The 23,191-nt window shown below is 37.1% G+C and overlaps 2 protein-coding genes across 3 annotated transcripts in view; one reads left to right on the top strand and one right to left on the bottom strand.

The window, feature by feature from the left end:
• LOC110445646 (eukaryotic translation initiation factor 3 subunit J-A-like) overlaps window positions 1-2,272 on the bottom strand; it is a 14,524-nt gene extending 12,252 nt beyond the window's left edge. For both annotated transcript variants that reach the window (XM_021490365.1, XM_021490364.1), the window contains exons 1-2: window positions 2,221-2,272; window positions 2,050-2,135 (exon numbers count right to left, since the gene is read on the bottom strand). In XM_021490365.1, coding sequence (XP_021346040.1) covers window positions 2,050-2,135; window positions 2,221-2,236 — 102 coding nt within the window. In that variant the 5' untranslated portion in view covers window positions 2,237-2,272. The remainder of the gene's footprint in view (window positions 1-2,049; window positions 2,136-2,220) is intronic.
• Window positions 2,273-2,950: 678 nt separating this feature from the next.
• On the top strand, window positions 2,951-14,050 carry LOC110445546 (protein FAM221B-like). Its single transcript, XM_021490211.1, has 7 exons — window positions 2,951-3,097; window positions 5,707-5,857; window positions 6,636-6,776; window positions 11,412-11,522; window positions 12,332-12,535; window positions 12,846-12,965; window positions 13,607-14,050. Exons 1-7 carry the CDS (start codon window positions 3,047-3,049, stop codon window positions 13,804-13,806), a joined length of 978 nt encoding a protein of 325 aa, XP_021345886.1. The 5' UTR covers window positions 2,951-3,046; the 3' UTR covers window positions 13,807-14,050.
• Window positions 14,051-23,191: the final 9,141 nt, after the last annotated feature.

Consider the following 23,191-nt stretch of genomic DNA (forward strand, 5'->3'; position numbering starts at 1 on the left):
CCACCCACCCACCCAGATAGGTCTCTGGACTCTGGATCCGCCACTGTACATTGATTGAGTCACTGCTGCTGTTTAGAAATACAAGTAGATCGGAAATGACTCCCTTTTTTATTATATGAAAAGAGTACATATGGTATAATAGAGAACTGTATAAAACTGTAAACAACATAAAGCACATCGTTTTATAACTCCGTTTCTCAGCAATTGCCATGACACTGTTCACCAAATGTTACTGTCTGGCAGGTTAAAGTTATAACTTCTGAAACTATCTTATGATGAACCTTCATAGTATCGGCTTCATTTAGGACTAACCAATGGCCGACATGACATCTACAAACTTCCCTTCTATAAAGTAACAACCTTTCTTTTTCAAATAGGTACGCTATTATATAGAGCTAACAAAATGATTTCAAAACATGACTGAATTATACGTAAAGGTCAGATGGTATTGAGGCAAATCTTCATGATTTTGAAAGGGGCGGAGCATATAATGAACAATATCCACTTCCCGTGGATTTGAGTGTGACCGATACGAAAGCCTTGGATATCTAGCTATCAAGATTTATCATCAAATTAAAAGGATCGATGGAACTCTGTACCCTCCCAACACCCTAGTTCAAATTGGATCTGGATTTCAGTCTCGGAGACATTTGCTAGGCGATTCAAATTGTCCGGAAATAAATATGTTTCAAAGCAGCAACCCCACATTTGATAACTTCTAGATATCACTGGATTCCTGTATGAAAGAACTTGCCTTATATGGAATTGGTGTACATGCTAAAACCAAGGACCCTGTGTTACCTGGCGAGGAGAATACATTCTGGGAATTGGGAGTGTTTATTTTCAATTCGACCGAAGGATTACCAAATGCAGTGTTTTTAGAGGCATGGAGGAACACAAAGACTTGGAAGCGGAACAGTTCAAAATTGAAACGGATCACGAAAACGGATAAGAATACATTCTTTATGAATTCATAGTAACCAAAAACACTCAAGGAGGACTGAACCACCGGAAAATAGCACCAAAAAAGGTAAAACATTTTGCTAGCCCAGAAAATCCCAGATATTTGGTAAAATTATATTCATTGAGCCGAGCCTTTCCCTTATTCTCGGAAAAAGGAAACTTTTACAAGAAACCAATGCCATTGTCGGATAAATTCAAATATCCTCGATTCAGTGCTGCAAATATTCTACAATGATGCTGGTATTGATACAAATGGTAGAAATATTTCAAATCATAGCGGATGCGTCACATGCTGTACTACACTGTATAATCAGGGGTTTGGTGATAAAGTTGTAACTTCTAGACCCTAACACTGTAGCTCTGCTGTAAATCTGTACCAGCGTGAACTCCGGCCTATGCTCAAGGATATTAGTGTAAAAGATGTGGATTAATTAGGTTGCCTTAGAAGCGTCAGCTGTAGGAAATTTCCCTTTAGCTCAGCGGTAGAGCATCGGGCTGGAGAGCCAAGGGTCGTGGGTTCGAGTCCCAGCGACGGCANCCATACTGGAAAGAACTTTATTCCATTAAAATCAAGTTCAATTGCACGCGAGACCACCAGCAATGCAGTGGAAAAGGACCCGGACGAATCTAAGGAAAATGTGCTTGAATTGTGAAATGAAATGGACCTGTCTATGAAAAATGATCGAATTTGAATATTTTTATCGTCATGATTAAGATTTGTTTTTGTCATTTAAATTATCTTTTTCATATGAAAGAGAACAAGAGTGTCGTCTCCTCGACTGTGATTGACTGGTGTTTTACACCACAGGATTTCGTGCAAAGCCCTGTGTTTTACACCTGCCAGTCACAATCGAGAAGAGATCCATCCACATGTCTTCGTATACAGATGTTTTCCTCTTCCTCATGAAGATCACTTTCTATAAGATTATGTCGGGAGTCAATCCTTGACTCCGATTTGTTGATATAAACGAAAAAGCCAAAATCGACGTCTAAATAAATATACTTGCATTGGTGATTAAAGAAGTCTTGACATTGACTGATGAAATTACACGTCATTTTTTCCCGCGAGTAACGGCTGTCACAAACCTTAACATGATCTTCGTCCTCTCCTGCCCAAGCGGCCTTATTAGGATTGCTCGTAAATCCTGAATTTACGTCAAAATCGTCTGCGTCTGCAATAGATCAAGCATAAATGAAACATCAACAATTTAGAAGAAACGCAACAACAGAGAAAATATGTAATACACATGTGATTACCCCATTCGTCCGACATATTGGTTTTTGCGACGGAATACTGAAATACCGTAGGTCCGAGACTTTGATTTTTTTTAATCTACTTAAGTTGTATAAGGTTTTATTTGTTAAATTATGGATTTTAACATGAATTCCCAATAATTGTGGTATAAAACAATCGTTTAACTTTTTATTAGCAATAATATTATTGGTAAAATGGTGTACCATGTAAACGTGATATATTGTACCGGACGAAAGAATACTTTTTTTCTGTGTTTTATTTTACATTTCTCAACGATTTCTGTATTTTATATCCCCATCACGGACCTGAGGAATTTGTTATAAAAGGAAACAGCATATTCCTTTTTGTAAAAGATTGTTGAATGATATCAGAGATATTTACTGTAGATAGTTCATTTCGTATTTTTAACCTTTTCCTGTTGATAGTATGTCTCTCTATTTCTAGGCAAACTTGATTTGGCATGCCGTTTAATTTTGTACCGCATATATTCTGGCGAGTCTGCACCAATATTAATGCAAAATGACTAATACAATGCCTGGGCATTTAATCTTTCGGTAGTAATTTCTTTATCCAACAATACGAAAACAACAAATTGTTTCAGTGTGATAAATGTCTTATTCAGGTTATATCAGTGTCAAACAAGACATACTTTTCTAATTATATATATATATATATATAATCCACCGGGAATCGAAGCGACCGGTAAACCAAAATCAAGTTTACCCGAATGTGAGGCTACTCGAAAGATTTGTTTACAAATGGAGGATAGTTTCACTACGCACACGATATTTTCGTTTGATTTTTGATTCAGGTTAATAGAAACACAAAATGAGCGGAAAGGCACCTCATAAAGCAGGGAATGGAGCAAAACCAAAACAGGTGCCCTTATGTGGATGACAAGGAACAGTAACATGAAATTGCTGTTTCTTTAATTATTTTGTAACGCAACTAGTCGTTTCGCCCTAATAGATCCCGTTCGCCCCGGGTCGTTTCGCCCTAAAAATATATTAAGGGTGATTTTTTAGTCCTGTTTACTTGTGCAGGTACACTCTGCCGATTGAGCTATATATAGCTATGAAAACCTATAGAGCTATATATTCACCTATTTCAATTTTCATAAAATTAAAGCAAAGTCGCATAAAACAATAAGGTTTATGCTAATGTTGACTATAAAAAGCATACATTAAGATGTTTCTTTTAATTTTTCATAAATGTAAAATTTCCGATTTTTTAACATCATTATTCTTTAAAAACAATACTTATATTTAATGACCTAATGATACAATCTTTAATAGCGACTTTGTTTCGTTTTCCTTAAAAAAGAAAATCACATGAAAATAGCTCAAAAGACCTATTTCAGATAGGTCAATAGAGCTATTATAGGTCTTTACAGCTATATTTAGCTCAATCGGCTGAGTGTACTGGACCTGTTGTGTATAGCCTGAGTTTCCTCTGGCCCCGACACCAGACTTAGACATTTTGACAGATAGATGTCTGATGTGGGGCCCGAGCACACTGCTATATAAAAACGTGGAATTTTCCGACACATTTGGTATCTTTAGGGCGAAATCACCTGTAGAATGAACAGGATTTAGGTTGAAATGACCCGGATCAACTAGGATCGGTTGTGAAAAATCTGCTTACATGTGTCCAAGGGTAAACATTTTATCTGGAGCACTGTATACGATGTTGCAAAAAGAAAAAAGGCAACCAACAGACTGGAATTCAAACCCAGACCTCAAACCTCTTAGACATTCTAACCTACATTTGCACCTACACATTGCATTGGGATGTTTAATGGGGTTGAAAAGATAACTGTAACAGGAAAGAAAATTGTATATGTGTACAAGTAATGGCCAGACCAAGATTTCAGCCATGGGTCCCCTGGACCTCTATACTTTAGATGGCTAAAAAAACTGGAGCGGCTAAAAAGATTAATTCTACCTCCTCTGTGCAAGAGGTGATGTCATGGAAGTATACAAGATAACAAGTTGTTTCTATTATAGAAACGGATCAGATTTTCTTAAATTGTGGCAGGACCATTCCGAAAGACTTGGTACCGGGGGGCATTCCAAAAAACTTAACCCACAACATTCAAATATTGAAATAAGGAAAAACGTCTGGAACAGTCGTCCAGAAGATGAGACTATCAACACCATCAATAAATACATTTAAGAACAGGCTCGATAAACACTGGATTGATCAGGAAATTATTTATAGCTACAGAGCTAACATAACGTGTTAAACATGTGATGTCCATACCCGAACTTTCATGTATGTGTGTACATGTATATATATTAAAAAACGTGTTGGAGTCTGGTGGAGAGAATCATATAGATCCTGTATCGGAAAATAAAACTAAACTAAACAAATTAAAAAAACACTAGAGGGGTTGTGTTCTGTTAAAACACATTAACTGTGCTAACAACAACACAAGGTAACACACATATATATATATATATATATATATATATATATATATATAGTAACAACACAAGGTAACACATATATATATAATAAATACACAAGGTAACATATATATATATATATGTATATAGTAACAACACAAGGTAACACATATATGTATATAGTAACAACACAAGGTAACACACATATATATATATATATATAGTAACAACACAAGGTAACACATATATATAATAAATACACAAGGTAACATATATATATATATATGTATATAGTAACAACACAAGGTAACACATATATGTATATAGTAACAACACAAGGTAACACACATATATATAATAAATACACAAGGTAACATATATATATATATATGTATATAGTAACAACACAAGGTAACACATATATGTATATAGTAACAACACAGGGTAACACATATATGTATACAGTAACAACACAAGGTAACACATATATATATATAGTAACAACACAAGGTAACACATATATATATATATATATATATATACAGTAACAACACATGGTAACAACATTTGGCACATTAAATGTAAATGTTTATAGAAAGCTGTTGCAGTCTATTGGAATCAAGGGAATGTATACTGTGTTTCTTCTGATAATAGTTATTGGTAATCTCTTCTCTGAGCTTATTTTATTAACCAATGTATTCCATTAAAAGAATCTTGAAAGCATAACTCTCTTACTTCTAATATGTATCTCAAAATCTTTTGTTTGAAAAGTGATTTAAAGCAATAGAACTGATAATTTGTCGATTTATCGATGGATGGGATCAGAATGTTTACTCAAGAAGAAGCTGACCCCTATAGTGGGTTGATGGACAAACGTTAATTTGCTACCAGACAAACATCATTTTTAATTACACTACCTTGTATAATGTGTATCATTCATAATTTCACTCCAGTAATATTCATCAGCCTCATAGGCCTTCTTATTCTAAATTAGCTCAAAATTTACAGGTTAAATTTCTAAGTTTGCTTCAATTGTTTCTAATTGTTAACATACATATACTTTTAATGATTTTTCTGTAGAATACGGGTCAGAGCAGTCGTACATCTAGAGGAGGGGCAGCTGGGAATCAGGCTATGGTTGTGCGAGGGAGAGGGGGACAGGCCATGCAGCTCCCTAAGGGAATGCAGCCAATCCCTATGAGAGAGGAGGGAGGAATGCTTATACCAGAGGGTGAGTTAATTTAAACTCTGTTACTGTGATTTTGCCTGAATTTTAAGACTTTTGTAAAGGTGTTTGGGATGTAGATGCAAGACACAAGATACAAGACATTTTATTTATAGTCGTATATATGAAAACAGAAACATTAGCTCTGAAGAGCTATCATTACGACAAAACATAAGAAAAAGTATCACAGCAAGGTAACAAAGATATAAAACTACTATTGCTAAGTATGAGAGAATTGATTAAAGATATTAATTAAAAGTACATAGATAAGAGCATAGGAAATTCAGTAGGTTGTAATTATAATGTAGCTTTTAAGGACTAACTTCATCAAATGTCTACATATCCTTTTAGGGCAGATAGAATAAAGAGATCTTTACTCATATCAAAAGAGTCAATGTCTCTTTAATTCATTGAAAAGTTTTGATATCAATTTTTTTTTAAATGTCAATAAATCTTGTTTTAGTTTAGTTAGGAAAGAATCTTTTTCATAATGTAAAACAAGCTGTACCTGTAGTTATCAGATTTTGTATTTTCAGAAATCTTATCAATCCTTTATAAAAAATTATCAAACAAACTATGCACTAAAAATAAATCCTATTCCGATATATTTACTGGTTCATTTATAGCGTCTCAAATCACAGCTTTGACATCTTCTGATTTTGAAGAGAGCTTTGATGTAGTGGTAAGTAACAATTGTGTGTACAATGAATATGATATTGACTGATGATGAGTGAAATCCTAAAGATGTTGTCTGTCATTATGTGTAAGCTTTGTGCGTTGTCAGGTTACACAATGAGGAAGATAGAACCAGCCAAGAATTATGATGTGGTGTCATTTGCTAAGGCTATGAACCAGGATTTTGCTCCAAGATTGAAGAAACTATTTGACCCTGAGACAGAGGCAGCTCTCGAGGCCCAGAAGACAGGTAACCAGGGGACGCCTTGGATATTATATAGGGGACAGGTAACCAGGGTGACACTGTAGATATCATATTGGGCACAGGTAACCTGGGGACACTGTAGATATCATATTGGGCACAGGTAACCAGGGGACACTGTAGATATAATATTGGGCACAGGTAACCAGGGGACGCTGTAGATATCATATTGGGTACAGGTAACCTGGGGACACTGTAGATATCAAAGGGGACAGGTAACCTGGGGACACTGTAGATATAATATTGGGCACAGGTAACCAGGGGACACTGTAGATATCATATTGGGCACAGGTAACCTGGGGACACTGTAGATATCAAAGAGACAGGTAACCTGGGGACAATGTAGATATCATGGGGGACAGGTAACCTGGGGACAATGTAGATATCAAAGGGGGCAGGTAACCTGGGGACAATGTAGATATCATGGGGGACAGGTAACCTGGGGACAATGTAGATATCATGGGGGACAGGTAACCTGGGTAATACTGTAGATGCTATGTTAGGGGACAGGTAACCAGGATGACACTTTAGATATCATATAGGGGACAGGTAACCAGGGGACACTGAAGATATCGTATTGGGCACAGGTAACCTGGGGACACTGTAGATATCAAAGAGACAGGTAACCTGGGGACAATGTAGATATCATTGTGGACAGGTAACCTGGGGACAATGTAGATATCAAAGGGGGCAGGTAACCTGGGGACAATGTAGATATCATATTGGGCACAGGTAACCTGGGGACACTGTAGATATCATATTGGGCACAAGTAACCTGGGGACAATGTAGATATCAAAGGGGACAGGTAACCTGGGGACAATGTAGATATCATGGGGGACAGGTAACCTGGGGACAATGTAGATATCATGGTGGACAGGTAACCTGGGGACAATGTAGATATCATATAGGGGACAGGTAACCTGGGAACACTTTAGATATCATATTGGGTATAGGTAACCTGGGAACAATGTAGATATCTTAGGGGACAGGTAACCAGGGGACAATGTAGATATCATATTGGGCACAGGTAACCTGGGGACAATGTAGATATCATAGGGGACAGGTAACCAGAGGACACTGTAGATATCATAGGGGACAGGTAACCAGGGGACACTTTAGATATCATATAGGGGACAGGTAACCTGGGAACACTTTAGATATCATATAGGGACAGGTAACCAGGGGACACTATAGATATCATATTTGACACAGGTAACCTGGGGACAATGTAGATATCATAGGGGACTGGTAACCAGGATGACACTTTAGATATCATACAGGGGACAGGTAACCAGCGGACCCTGAAGATATCATATTGGGCACAGGTAACCTGAGGACACTGTAGATATCATATTGGGCATAGGTAACCTGGGGACACTGTAGATACCATATGGGTCATAGGTAACCTGGGAACAATGTAGATATAATATTGGGCACAGGGAACCAGGGGACACTGTAGATATCATATTGGGCATAGGTAACCTGGGAACAATGTAGATATCATAGGGGACAGGTACCCAGAGGACACTGTAGATATCATAGGGGATAGGTAACCTGGGGACAATGTAGATATCATAAGGAACAGGTAACACCAGGGGACACTGTAGATATCATATTGGGCATAGGTAACCTGGGGACACTGTAGATACCATATTGGGCATAGGTAACCTGGGAACAATGTAGATATCATAGGGGACAGGTAACCAGGATGACACTTTAGATATCACATAGGGGACAGGTAACCAGGGGACACTGAAGATATCACATTGGGCACAGGTAACCTGGGGACACTGTAGATACCATATTGGGCATAGGTAACCTGGGAACAATGTAGATATAATATTGGGCACAGGTAACCAGGGGACACTGTAGATATCAGATTGGGAACAGGTAACCTGGGGACAATGTAGATATAATATTGGGCACAGGTAACCAGGGGACACTGTAGATATCATATTGGGAACAGGTAACCTGGGGACAATGTAGATATCATACTCGGAACAGGTAACCAGGGGACACTATAGATATCATATTTGACACAGGTAACCTGGGGACAATGTAGCTATCATAGGGGACTGGTAACCAGGATGACACTTTAGATATCATATAGGGGACAGGTAACCAGGTGACACTGAAGATATCATATTGGGCACAGGTAACCTGGGAACAATGTAGATATAATATTGGGCACAGGTAACCAGGGGACACTGTAGATATCATATTGGGAACAGGTAACCTGGTGACAATGTAGATATCATATTGGGAACAGCTAACTAGGGTAATACTGTAGGTATCATATAGGGGACAGGTAACCAGGGTGGCACTGTAGATATCATATAGTAAATAGGTAACCAGAGGACACCTTTGATATCATAAAGGGCACAGGTAACCTCGGGACAATGTAGATATCATAGGGGACAGGTAACTAGGGTGATACTGTAGATATCATATTGGGCACAGGTAACCTGGGGACAATGTAGATATCATATCGGGAACAGGTAACCTGGGGACAATGTAGATATCATATTGGGAACAGCTAACCAGGGTAATACTGTAGGTATCATATAGGGGACAGGTAACCAGGGTGGCACTGTAGATATCATATAGTAAATAGGTAACCAGAGGACACCTTTGATATCATAAAGGGCACAGGTAACCTCGGGACAATGTAGATATCATAGGGGACAGGTAACTAGGGTGATACTGTAGATATCATATTGGGCACAGGTAACCTGGGAATAATGTAGATATCATAGGGGACAGGTAACCTGGGGACAATGTGGATATCATAGGGGACAGGTAACCAGGGTAATACTGTAGGTATCATATAGGGGACAGGTAACCAGGGTAATAATGTAGATATCATAGGACACAGGTAACCAGGGGACCCTGTAGATATCATATTGGGAACAGGTTACCTGGGGACAATGTAGATATCATATTGGGCACAGGTAACCAGGGTAATAATGTAGGTATCATAGGACACATGTAACATGGGGACAATGTAGATATCATATTGGGAACAGGTAACCTGGGGACAATGTAGATATCATATTGGGCACGGGTAACCAGGGTAATACTTTGGATATCATATTTGGCACAGGTAACCAGGGTTATACTGTACATATTATATTGGGCACAGATAACGAGGGGACAATGTAGATATCATGGGGGACAGGTAACCTGGGGACACTGTAGATATCAAAGAGACAGGTAACCTGGGGACAATGGAGATATCATGGGGGACAGGTAACCTGGGGACAATGTAGATATGATATTGGGCACGGGTAACCAGGGAAATACTTTGGATATCATATTTGGAACAGGTAACCTGGGGACAATGTGGATATCATAGGGGACAGGTAACCAGAGGACACTGTAGATATCATATTGGGAACAGGTAACCTGTGTAGATATCATATTGGGAACAGGTATCCTGGGGACAATGTAGATATAATATTGGGCACAGATAACGAGGGGACAATGTAGATATCAAAGGGGACAGGTAACCTGGGGACAATGTAGATATCGTATCGGGAACAGGTAACCTGGGGGCAAGGTAGATATTATAGGGGACAGGTCACCAGGGTTATACTTTGGTTATCATCTTTGGCACAGGTAACCGGGGTTATACTGTAGATATTATATTGGCCACAGATAACGAGGGGACAATGTAGATATCATATTGGGCACAGGTAACCTGGGGACAATGTAGATATCATAAGGAACAGGTAACCTGGGTAATACTGTAGATGCTATGTTAGGGGACAGGCAACCAGGATGACACTTAAGATATCATATAGGGGACAGGTAACCAGGGGACACTGAAGATATCATAGGGGACAGGTAACGTAACCAGGGTAATACTGTAGATGCTATGTTAGAGGACAGGTAACCAGGGGACACTGGAGCTTCATGTAAGTAAAGGATAGGTAACCTGGCTGACACATTAGATATCACAATAGATAAGGGACAGTTAACCAGGGGGACACTGTAAATATTTCATGTAAGACAGAGGACAGATAACCAGGGGACATTGGAGCTTCATGTTAGATACAGAACAGGTAACCAGTAGAACTATGTAGATATCATACTAGATTGGGGACAGGTAAATAGGGTAATACTGTAAATGCCATGTTAGAGGACAGGTTACCAGGGAAAACACTGAAGATAACATGTTAGATACAGGACAGGTTACCAGGGAAACACTGAAGAGAACATGTTAGATACAGGACAGGTTACCAGGGAAACACTGCAGATAACATGTTAGATATAGGTAGGCTACCAACTGAAGAGAACATGTTAAATATAGGAAAGGTTACCAGGGAAAAATTAAAGATAACATTAGATAAGTTACAGGTAACCAGGGGGACACTGTAAATGTCACATTAGATAAATTACAGGTAACCCGTGGGACACTGTAAATGTCACATTAGATAAATTACAGGTAACCAGGGGGACACTGTAGATGTCATGATTGATAAAGAACAGGTACACTGTAAGCAGGGGAACATCTGTGTTAGGTTTCTAAAGATATTAATCACATTAATAGTAATATGCAGATGTCCAGGTCATATTTTGTGTGACCAAACACTGTAGTAAAGTTATTCTTCTGAACACAGGTATCTACATAGGATGGCGTTGCCCGGAGTTTAAACATGACTGCCAACGTGTGAACAAGATGTCCAAGTGTTTCTGTGGGCACCTGTTGGGGGAACATGCCCAATATACAGGTAAATATAATAACAGGATTCTACAGGTAGCCCTATCATCAGGATTTCTACAGGCAACCCTATAACATCAGGGTCCCTTAGGTACACCTGTTTAATCTTTAGGGGCATGGGGTGGGGCTCTGTTTGAAATTTGTTCTCGCTATATTTCAAGTACTGGATGGATCTTTCTGAAATTTCATATGTACCTATAGCACCTTCCATGGAGTGCTATATCTTTACTTCATACCAAATATTTTAAACATATTCAGGTGAGTGATACAGGCCCTCTGGGCCTCTTGTTAGATTATGTGAACATACATGTTATTTTTTCCCCATTATTTTCTGTGAACATACCTGTTGTATATTATATTCTGTAAACATACCTGTTTATTTTTTATTTTTCTGTAAACATACCTGTTGTTTATCCTATTCTGTAAACATACCTGGTTTTTTTTTCTGTGAACGATTAAACTGGTTGGACTACATTTGTTCGTTTATTAAATAAGTAATCTGATGCTGCTTTCAGGCGAGCCTTGACAAAGCCTTGCAAGGCCTGTATAAACATTTGCAGGTCCACCAGGATTTATACCAGAAATTGTTACATCTATAAACAGACAAACCGGTTGTTCCGCATAAAGGAACAGGCCCCTGTTAACGTTGTTTATTATATTCTGAAAACATACCTGTTAATATTTTTCTGTGAATTTACCTGTTGTTTATTATATTCTGTGAATTATCATACCTGTTTATTATACTCTGTGAACATACCTGTTGTTTATGAACTAGTGTAGCTTTAGATTATTCCTAAAGTTCTGTACTTTACCTTGCAGCAAAGAGTCTGCGGGTTAAGTGTGCACAGGGGGGCTGTAAGTGTCAGGCTTTTGTGTGGACACCTTCGCGACCAGAGGACGTGGGCGAGTTCTGGCACCAAAGACGGCGAGACTTTGACCCTAGCACGTGGCGTGCCAAGTGTCGTTGTAAACACACACACGAGGAACACGACCCAGCTGGCTCACGGCGCTGTAAATCTAGAGGTTGGTCTTCTATTTCAGTTGTGTTAATTATTACATTTGTCACTATAATATTACACTTTAGCACAAATTTACCAGGGCCATTTTTGTTCATTCATGCCATGATAATTTCTTTTTGGTCGTGGCTCACCAGAAGACTGTGTCAGACTTTTAGATCAGTCCATCTGTCATAAAAAATCTACTCTGGTCTAACCTGCTACAGGAATTATAAGTTGATATTAAAAAGATCAGTCACTAGCAGTACATATAGAGTTATATCCCATAGACCATGATAAGGTTGGTTATGGAGATTATGATTTTACTATTTTCTTAGGATGTTCCTGTGGACATTTCGACTCTAACTTCCTGTGTGCAGCATGTGACAAACACTGGGAGATTCACGAGACATTCTTTGAGAGCGAGCAGGACCGCATTGAGAAAGGACTTCCCTATGGTTAATATATTATTTATTTCCAACATTACAGATAATGTATTGGTTGTATTTCAAAAGAGAGTTAACAGAATGATCAAAAGTTTCAAGCAGGTTTACAACCAGGCTAAATTTTCATAAATATATATATAAAAAAATGTCATTACAGATGTACATCTTTTGATAACCTACCATCTTAAGTTAACTTTAATATGTATTGAAAGTTCCAATATATATATACATGATCTGTATATCATAAAGTAATATCATAATGTTTAGGTTAGTATATTTAAACATTGATAATGCTAGCATAAGTCATATCATGTCTTCCACTAGATTCCAACTCAACATTTACAGAGTATGACCGAAAATTGTCCTACAGTTTTCAGAGGTTCTTATATATTTAACCGATTTCAATTGAAGTTTTGAGATTTAGTTTTTATTTTTATGTGATAAAGGTTTTATTCCATTTCATATCAGCAAATCAATGTTACTTAAATAAATATATAACAATCCAAATCTAAAGAAAACTGTGAAGGTTACATTTCAGCAATGTTGATGAAGATAAACACTAGATTAATCTCCCGAATATTTGATAAAAAAAGTGTTTTTGTTTTTTTAAATAAATGGACATGTATCACTGTTCTGAGATTTTTTAATGACAGGAGAGATGTACTTACCGTTTGCCGAGATGCCAGATCTGCGTAACATCGCCTTGACAGGACGGGAGGACGACGACTCGACCTACCTGGCCTTGACTCAGGGGGAGGGATCCATCCCCCAAAGCAACCGCCCTGTCGGCAACAATGCTCCTGCAAACTTTGGGGGCAACACCAAAAGTGGCTTCAAACCAGTCTACGACTGAGGATAGTGTTGTACTAGTGGATTATAACTCTTGCCTTTTGTAGGATAGTGTTCTACCATATAGTTGATACATGTATATGCAGATAAAGTATTCAGTATATATAGGATCATACATGAGTTTCCATTTCATATGAGATTTATGAAACAAGTCTAAGAACTTTTCAATTTCACGAGCCGGAGGTAGGCTAAAATGAAAATTTGTGACGAGTTTCATAAATTTCATATGAAATGAAAACGAGTGTAAGATCCTTTTTATCACATAATCAAGATTTGTGGCCTTATTCGTGTAAAACGACAACTTTCATGCAACCTTGAAATGTAAAAAGCCGCCATTTTGACTCAAGTGCGTAAGTCTGTGACGTCATGTACCTGTGCTAGGCGTGACGTCACCATTGAAGCAATTGAAACTTGCAACCAATGACAGGGCTGATAGGTCATATTACTCGTAATAAGACATGGGTATATTCACTGGATAACACAGTACATTATGTGATATAAGTACCTATCTAATAGGGTGCTGGTACAATCAGTGGTTACTGTATCAGTCTATTGCTGATGTATACCGTCTTGTGTATACCGTGGATCAGGATATATCCACAGAGATGATATCTTTGCTATTTTGCAGTTGAATATTGTGATTGCGAAAATGTGATACGTAGAATTATATGACAAGCATAAAAATGAGCTGTGATAATAAACTTCAACACCGGATCGTCGTCATGTAATAGCATGCATGTGGTTGTGACGATTCATATACATAAAGAGTAATGGTGTTTGAAAATACGTTATATCACACATTTAATAGTTTTTTTGATGATTTCTTTAACAAAATACAGTTACATGTTGCTGCTCAATGTGCTGTTATGAAGCCTATTCTATTGGCTATTTGACACTTATGATGCCGAGTGTCCCGTCTCTGTGCTAAGAAACCTTGAAAAGATTGTTCATTCACATGTCTAGATCGCGCATTTTGGATCAAAATCGCAAAAAATATAAGCCAGTGTAAATAATCCACTATATGGTGTTTTAAGTCAACAACTGATTTACACTATCCTATTTGTTGAATATCAGTTGTATAAGTCTACGATGGGTGGACACCAGTTTGTATAAGTCTACGACTGGTGGACACCAGTAAGTATAAGTCTACAACTGCTGGACACCAGTTTGTATAAGTCTACGATGGGTGGACACCAGTTTGTATAAGTCTACAACTGGTGGACACCAGTTAGTATAAGTCTACGATTGGTGGACACCAGTTTGTGTATCCGTCAACAGTTGATGTACACCATCTTGTGTATCTGATTACTTGTTTAAAGTACCAGCTAGACCATGAACTAGTTAGGTATCCATTTAGCTGTGTAAGCAAGCCTAGAGTTTTGAAAGGAAAGTTACACCTGAACTTGTTCCTAGTCAAACTTGTATTGTAAGGTTGGTAAAATTGAATTCATTAGTAATAAGAATATGGTGCTCACAAATAAGATGTATTTATTATAAAGGCAATGTCTTTGGACGCAAACTGTGATACAATTACAGAACCACTGCCACATGCTGTATTCACTACTCACTAGTGACCGGGTGTATGGATACAGGCCCTGATAGACAGAAGTGGATGTTCTGTATGCACTACTCACTAGTGACCGGGTGTATGGATACAGGCCCTTATAGACAGAAGTGGATGTTCTGTATTGAAGAGGATCCGTTGTAAAAGGCTCTAGACAAACAAGAGCACAGAATATATATTTTAAAATGTATTTTTCTGCTGAATACACCCCAGTTGACCTTAAACGGACATTTTTATCTTTACTTGTACAGGGTAGCAGCAAGTCCTGTGATATCTGTGTTCAGTTGTTTATTAAGTTACAAAGCACTTATTTTCCTAAAAAGAATTAAAATTCCGTCCCCGACATTCCTGTGATAAGTCTTTATTTTATATATACGTTTAAGATAATTTGTGTGACTTGTACATTCCATGTTTACTTTTATATACTGCATAGCCACTATCCTATTGTTTCAAATCAGTAATTTAAATCACTCTTACTTTTAAGTTTTAAACAGTTATCAATTACTGTCCCAACTTGACAAAAATGAAAATCTACTTTTTGTGATCCAAAAGAAACTACAGTGTAGTTATTTATTACACAAAAATATCCTTTTTTTGTTTGTTTTAAATGTTTCGCAGGAATTGTAAGCTACATGCATGTTTTACATTTAATTGATTTGTAACTATGAAAATGGCTACCACCAGTGGCTGTGATATTTACACTAGAACAATTGTTATTACTGTTTTAATTTCTACATATGTTATTCCTATTTATTGTAAAATTGTTTATATGAGATATATTGCATTTCCCAATCATCATCTGAAAACTTTTATATACAACCAAGTCTCATTAATCCAGCCACCACCAATTCAGTTGTTTTACAATGCAGTCAATGTGTTAGCCTTCTCCTAGGTCTCTGTTATCAGCTGTCCCACAGTCTCACCAGTTTTCATGGATTAGTTTTGTTTATTTGTGTTTTACGACCTAATAACAGCTATGGTCATTTAAGCACGTGCCAGGTTTTGGTGGTGGAGGAAAGCCGGAGTTCCCGGAGAAAAACCACGACCTACGGCCAGTACCTTGTGACTGCCCCACGTAGCTGTAGGTTTCGAACCCGCGACCGTGTGGTGGAGGGCTTGTGGTAGCAGAATATCAGATGCCTTAACCACTTGGCACAAAGAGCCAGTGAGCTGATGCTATAGGGTCAGATATGTTGAAAAATTGAAACGGCTTCTTAATAGAACTACTGTGCATAGAATAACGGTAATGCTGTGACCACTATAGTCCCTTGATTGACTGATCTTAGAAGTTCAGCATTAAACATATTTCTGCTAACACCATTAAAAAAAAGGTGAACAATATATGCCCAATGGCCCTCGGTTTCATATTGGTGGAGGACAGAAACACTGTAGCTGAAAAGGTTCCATTAGCACTCCCACTGTCACGTCATTTTCAATTTGTATTGACAAGCATTTTGTTGTTACAAATTGTTCTTTAATTAATTGATATATACTGTATTGTTATAGCCTATACTTATTCATTATATCCTACACATTGCACAGCTTTGCCTTAACCCTTTAACCCCTATGTAACTTCAGTAGACTCGACCATGCATTGATCTGGATGAGTCCATTATGGTCTACAGTAGTGAAAGGGTTAAACTGTATTATCTATGATACACTGGTCACCAGTGGTATGGCTATGTATTGTAAAGCAATCAGTCTTTTGTAAACAATCTAACAGAATTTGCAAATATATCTTTCCAAAAGCTGTTATATTGGACAAAAATCTAAGATACTGTTTTTCACATTTTACATCTGCCACGTATTTATTTTGTTGTACTACATGTGTGTTACTATACTATAAACCTTATGCTCAATAAATGCAGTATTGCCACAACATGTGTATGTGTTTATTGTTCAGTTTATTACTCGGGAGTTTGTTCAAAGATTTTTGTTTTGTTTCTGAATCACTGTTTGATCAATCAATCTGTTAAATCTCAAACCTTTTTTGTCTTTTTTTTTTTATAAGTACTTGTACCAATTATACAAGTGTTGCCCACCGAAACTTAAATCCCTGCATGCATCCTTTTACCTCACCTGGTACGAAGGACCATGGTAAGCATATGCCATACCGCAGTGTCCGTCCATCCGTCGTCCGTCTGTCAACTTTTCTTTTAAAACGCTAATAGTCCTGAACGGCCAAGCAGATTTTGACTAAATTAAGTCTGGAGCATCTTTAGGCCAAGGGGACTCAATTTTGTATAAACAGTGGGTGGGGCCCCCTATGGGGGCAGAGGGGCATAGCGGAAATAGAGGTAAATCTTTAAAATCCTTCTTCTACCATAGGGATTAAGGGATTTCATCCCAATTTGGTCTGGAGCATCCTTAGGCAAAAGGGACTCAATTTTGTATAAACAGCGAGTCCTAAGGCATTCGATCGAGTGTGAGATAGGGGGCTGGAGGTGAAAATAGTTAGTTATGGAATATCGGGTAAGTTATTGGAATGGTTAATTAATTATGTTACAAATAGATCTCAACAAGCATTTGTTTGGAACCAGTAAATTCTCTGTTAAGTCAACTAATGCAGGAGTACCTCAGGGTTCAGTCTTAGGTCCGTTGTTGTTCAGACCTTATATTAATGATATAACAGGTAATTTAAAAAGCTTTTTGCAGATGATACTTCTCTATTATGTTCAGATAAATCCCCACAAACATTAGAACAAAAAAATAATAATGATTTAAGAAATATTCAATTGTGGGCTGATAAATGATTAGTTAAATTTAATCCTGCAAAAACAGAGGCTTTTCTTATTTCTATTATAAAACTAGATCACCTGATTGTTGTTTTAATAATATCAGTATATAGACTTTGTTGATAACCATAAACATCTGGGAGTATTCATCGATGCTTACTGTTAGTGGAGCTATCATATTGATGATATTTGTAAAAAAAAGTAGTCAAGCATATACCCTAAACCGCCGTAAAGTAAATAAGATATAGTTTATTGCTGTGAAGTTTGGGATGGTTGTACTCTTACTGATACAGATAAGTTAGAAAAGTTATTGTATTGTCACCGGTTTACCTTCGTATGTTAGTAATATATCTAAACACTATATTCCCCCTTTGTCGAAAATGCTTAATATAATCTTAGAAACGCCGAAAACTACAACCTGTCTAACAACAGACTAGAGTTATCTAACATGTCCTACTTTCCTTATTAGACTCTGGAATCACTTAACTTTAAGTATTAGACCTAGCTCCTCTTTTTCATCCTTTAAAATACAATTAAAGACAAACGTTTGCCTCATGTACCCAGTTACTTTTTCTACGGGGAAAGAAAAAACATCTTGCATACAAAACTAAGAAACCGTTCTAGCACTTTGAAAAACGATCTTTTTCAAGTTAACCTGATGGTTGACCAACGTTGTATGTGTGGCTACCCTATTGAAGACACCTTCCATTTTTTTTAGCTAATTATGTTAAACAGAGAATTAAACTTTATCGTGAACTGAATGAATACACACCCCTTACATTGAATCTACTTCTTTTTGGAGATATAACAATTTCGGAACAAGAAAACAAAATTATATTCATGCATACTCAGCAATTTATACATGACTCGAACAGATTTTAATACTCTAAATCGACATCTTTATTAATACATGTATCTTACTAATACTCATACAAACAAGTATATATAAATATAAAGAAGCCGTGTGTTTGGTGAAACGGATCCGGAGGTGCCAGCAAGAGCGGAGTGAGCAGGAGGAGGATATACTATAGCACGGGGTGTGGTGAAAATTTGATCAAAGGAAGGTTGTGGATAGAGAAATAGTATAACTAGTTCCGTTCGCATGGAGAGGGAACAACCACGTGGTCTAATATGTATTCTCTTAAAACTGTATTGTTGTAGTACTTTTCCAATAATCTTTTTTTTTAAATCGGACTCTCTAACCTCCTCTTACCTCTCTCCTCCCCCTCTCATCCCCTATCTCTCTCTCCCTCTTCCTTTATCTACGTGTGCATGTTTATATTTGTGCGCATGTGTGTGGTTGGGTGTGTGAATGTGTGGGTGTGATATGTCAACTTATCAATTAATGTATCATGCATACAAATGTAGCTTGTTGTCGTATTTCTGCCATCATGAAAGTTTGTTAAATATATTATTGTACAGGGAAAGGGCTTGACATAAGTCGTACAACTTGTGCCCAATTCCATTGCTATGTAAAATAAAAAAAGGCAATAAAAGATGTTTAAGTCATAAATCCATGTTCCAGGTCTTGTTCCTAAAACTAATTCATCACTAAGTTCTGTGAAGCTAACACCAGAAGAAATGGTAGATGTATTAGAGATACTATAAGTAGGGAAAGCCTCGGGTATAGATGGTATAAGTCACCACATTCTACGATATACAGCTAAATAAATATATGTAAACCTCTGCAAAGTTTATTCAACAGGACATTGTCAGAATGTATATATCCAGATTTGTGGAAACTAACAGGCTACAGTTATGCCGTTATTTTAAAAAGATGAAAAATGATTGCCGTCTAATTACAGACCTATTTCTTTACTATCAGTAGTAGTCAAAGTCTTCGAACGTGTTATTGTAAAACACATACATAATTATTTTCTATAAAAAAATCTATTTTACACTAAGCAATCAGGATGTATGCCAAGTCACTCTACTGTACACCAGCTAATTGAGATTAGCTCTAATGCTAAGTGGGGTGACCATATAGAAAATGTATATCAGTCGGCGTTGAAAAAGGTAAATGCTTTGAGAAAGTCATTTTTTTTTGGAAATTTAAAATTATTTAGTTAAATATATTTATGTTTTATACTTCCAATGTTGGAATATGCTTGTGAACTTTGGAGCGATTGTTCTAAATGTCTAATCGATTTACTAGAAATGCTTCAACTAGAAGCAGCTAGAGTTGTAACCAATCATTATATTTTGAAACCGGATGGGAAACTTTAATAAGTAGAAAAAAAGGAGAACATTTAATTTATTTTACAAAATGCATAACAAACTGACACCATCATACCTGTATACATTATTACCTGGTTTAGTTAGAGAACGAAACCATTACTTATGGAGAAATAACAACAATTACCTTATTCCTAATCATAGTCTTACAAGTACTAGATTATCTTTCATACCAACAACTACCAGACTCTGGAATAGCCTCTCGGAAACTGTCAGGAACCAGCCAACTATGAATACTTTTAAAAGCTCTATACACAAGAAAAACCTCCGCTCTATTCTAATCACGGACCTCGTCATCTTAATATTCTACTAACTAAATTAAGACACAACTGCAGTGCACTAAACAATGATCTTTATCGTATAAATTTAACTGATTCCCATCGTGTGCTTGTAGTTACCCCTGTGAAAACTCCTATCATTTTTTTTATGGAATGTCCTCTTTATAGTAACATAAGTAATGATATGTTGAGTAAGTTGCGTCAGTATCATCCATTACATCTAGATACGCTTTTGCATGGAAATGTTAATCTAACATTAGATGAAAACCAAACTATTTTTGAAATTGTTCAAATGTTTATTCGTAGAAGTAAAAGTTTTTAAATATAGTCTTGAAGAACAGGTGAACTTATCTTATGGTCTATCCTTTCATTCCTTGTCTTTCTATAAAACCTACCCAACCCTATCACTATCTTTTCTAAACCACCATGCCATAAGTGATTTTCGTAATATGAACTATACAAAAAAAAAAAGACTTTTTCTTTTCTGCCTGTCACAATGAAACGATACCTAGATACCTAGAATGAGCTTGAATGTACAACAGAGCAAGATTATTAGGAATGAGCATTTACATGGACAATTTGAACAGATGAAGTAGTCGGAGTGTGTAGCTAGTATGTGCCAGGCAGACATATCATACATTACTATACATTATATTGTTTTATGTGATAATAAATGCTATATGATATTCTTGTGATTTCCCTGCGCTTTCAACCTGTTTCTTCTTTCCTTTTTCTGATTTCTTAATTCGTTTTATGGTATAAAAACGTACATATATGTCTATTGTCGCCATCACATTAGTGTAGTACAATTGTTGAGGAGGGGGCTTTTATAAGCTGTCATAACTTGTGCCCAATCCTCTTGCTTGAATTTAGAAGCAATAAAATATGTTTGAACTAAACGTAAAAAGACAAAAAAGTATGTTCAACGACAGACAACTCGTGTAGTAATCGGCCTCGAGGGCAATACCATGATTTCCATGCTGCCAAAAGTGGTCCCTATATGTTTAATTTTTACCATATCATTTATAAATCCCAAAATTATATGCTTGGACCTTAGTTCTTTAGACTGAATAACCACATATCACAAACGCATTCTTGACCAAATACCGACATGGTCATCGCAATATATCCTCATCACGTACGTATTCCGTCTTTGCGTATTGCAGAGTTATCTTCTCTTGGGAGCAGGTAATGATTGTTACGTCACTTGTTTGTGAGATTAACGTCATCAATTTTTGAGAAAACGACGTAATTTTCTCCCACAAACCAATGACGTAACAATCAACACCTGCTCCCAAGAGAAGATACCTCTGCAAAACGCAAAGACGGAATTGCCCTGCCGTCGAATGTCAATCTAATGAAAATTATATCTTCACATCGCTCCCGTTTACTGATATGTCGCGTATATCAGTAAACGGGAGCGATGTGAAAATATAATTTTAATTAGATTGGTCGAATGTTGAATTTGTTAAAGAGGTTTTTAAAACACTGTTAGTAGATAGTACTCATGCAATTTTGCTGGCATTTCGCAAATTGTCAACTGCACAAACAATGACTTTGCAAATTATTATGTAACTGTAACGACAGATATATTAATCTTGTCTAGTGTATCACTAGCTATAGGGCTTCGTGTAAAAATTGGACTAACCGATTTGCGATCATACCGGGAATTATTCGAATCTGGACGAAAAGCTTCAAATGAAACTGGTCCAACTGCGTTCATAGCCCCATGAACGCAATTTCTTTTGGTACTATTTATACAGACACTTGCAACAGAGATGTAAAAAAACAAGTTAATAACTAACAAATGTATTTGATGTGGTGTCGTGATTTTGTGGTTACAAAGTATGACAGGCCGTTTGCGGAGATTTCTCTATGCCCTTGAAGAAACCCAAACTGGCCTGTGTTGTCCATGTTGAAATACACTGAGACCTGTGATTTTGTCCGTCCCTTGTCCCTTTCCTACGATGGTATAATATATACCTAAACGTGTCTATATTGGCAGTACCAATTTTCTACCGAGTTGATCTGTATACCACTGTGTGTAATAAGTAAATGAAAGAACACCTGCCCTCCATCCCCGCACAAATCGTTCAGACGTGTAAGAGATCAGGGCCAATATTCATGAAGGCGTTCTCTTGATCAAGCATGGTTTCTGCGCTCAGACTAGCTTTCTTGCAACTCGCTTATATCATGTCAAACGATCAAAAAGTAAAACACAGTATTTGGCTTTAAGTCTCCTAATTTTTTTCCTGAATCATTGACAAAATAATATTTGTTTATTAATCTATATCCAGAACTAGAATTTAAGGCTTGAGCACAAACAATCTATGTTTGAGCACGAGAATGGTTTGATGAATACGGGCGCGGGAGTAGGGAAAACTGTCTTACACTCTAAGTACGTGGTTTTATTATATCATGTCACTATCAGATGATTTAAAATAACCTTATATATTAAATTCAGTACTAGTGAGCCACATCAAAGTGTATGTCGTTTCAAAATGTGTAAAACACAAGAGTTTAAGAATCAGACAAAGACTCTTCAATGGCATGAAATTTTAAACCTCGGTTTGAATG

This window comes from Mizuhopecten yessoensis, unplaced genomic scaffold (assembly GCF_002113885.1).
Source record: "Mizuhopecten yessoensis strain PY_sf001 unplaced genomic scaffold, ASM211388v2 scaffold2329, whole genome shotgun sequence".
Taxonomy (NCBI): Eukaryota; Metazoa; Mollusca; class Bivalvia; order Pectinida; family Pectinidae; genus Mizuhopecten; species Mizuhopecten yessoensis.

Bases quoted from the DNA above. Each gene is read 5' to 3' on its own strand.
- LOC110445546 (XM_021490211.1), top strand. From the start codon at position 3,047: ATGAGCGGAAAGGCACCTCATAAAGCAGGGAATGGAGCAAAACCAAAA. The intron at 11,523-12,331 runs GTAAATATAATA...TTTACCTTGCAG, and splicing joins GGAACATGCCCAATATACAG to CAAAGAGTCTGCGGGTTAAG. The intron at 12,536-12,845 runs GTTGGTCTTCTA...CTATTTTCTTAG, and splicing joins ACGGCGCTGTAAATCTAGAG to GATGTTCCTGTGGACATTTC.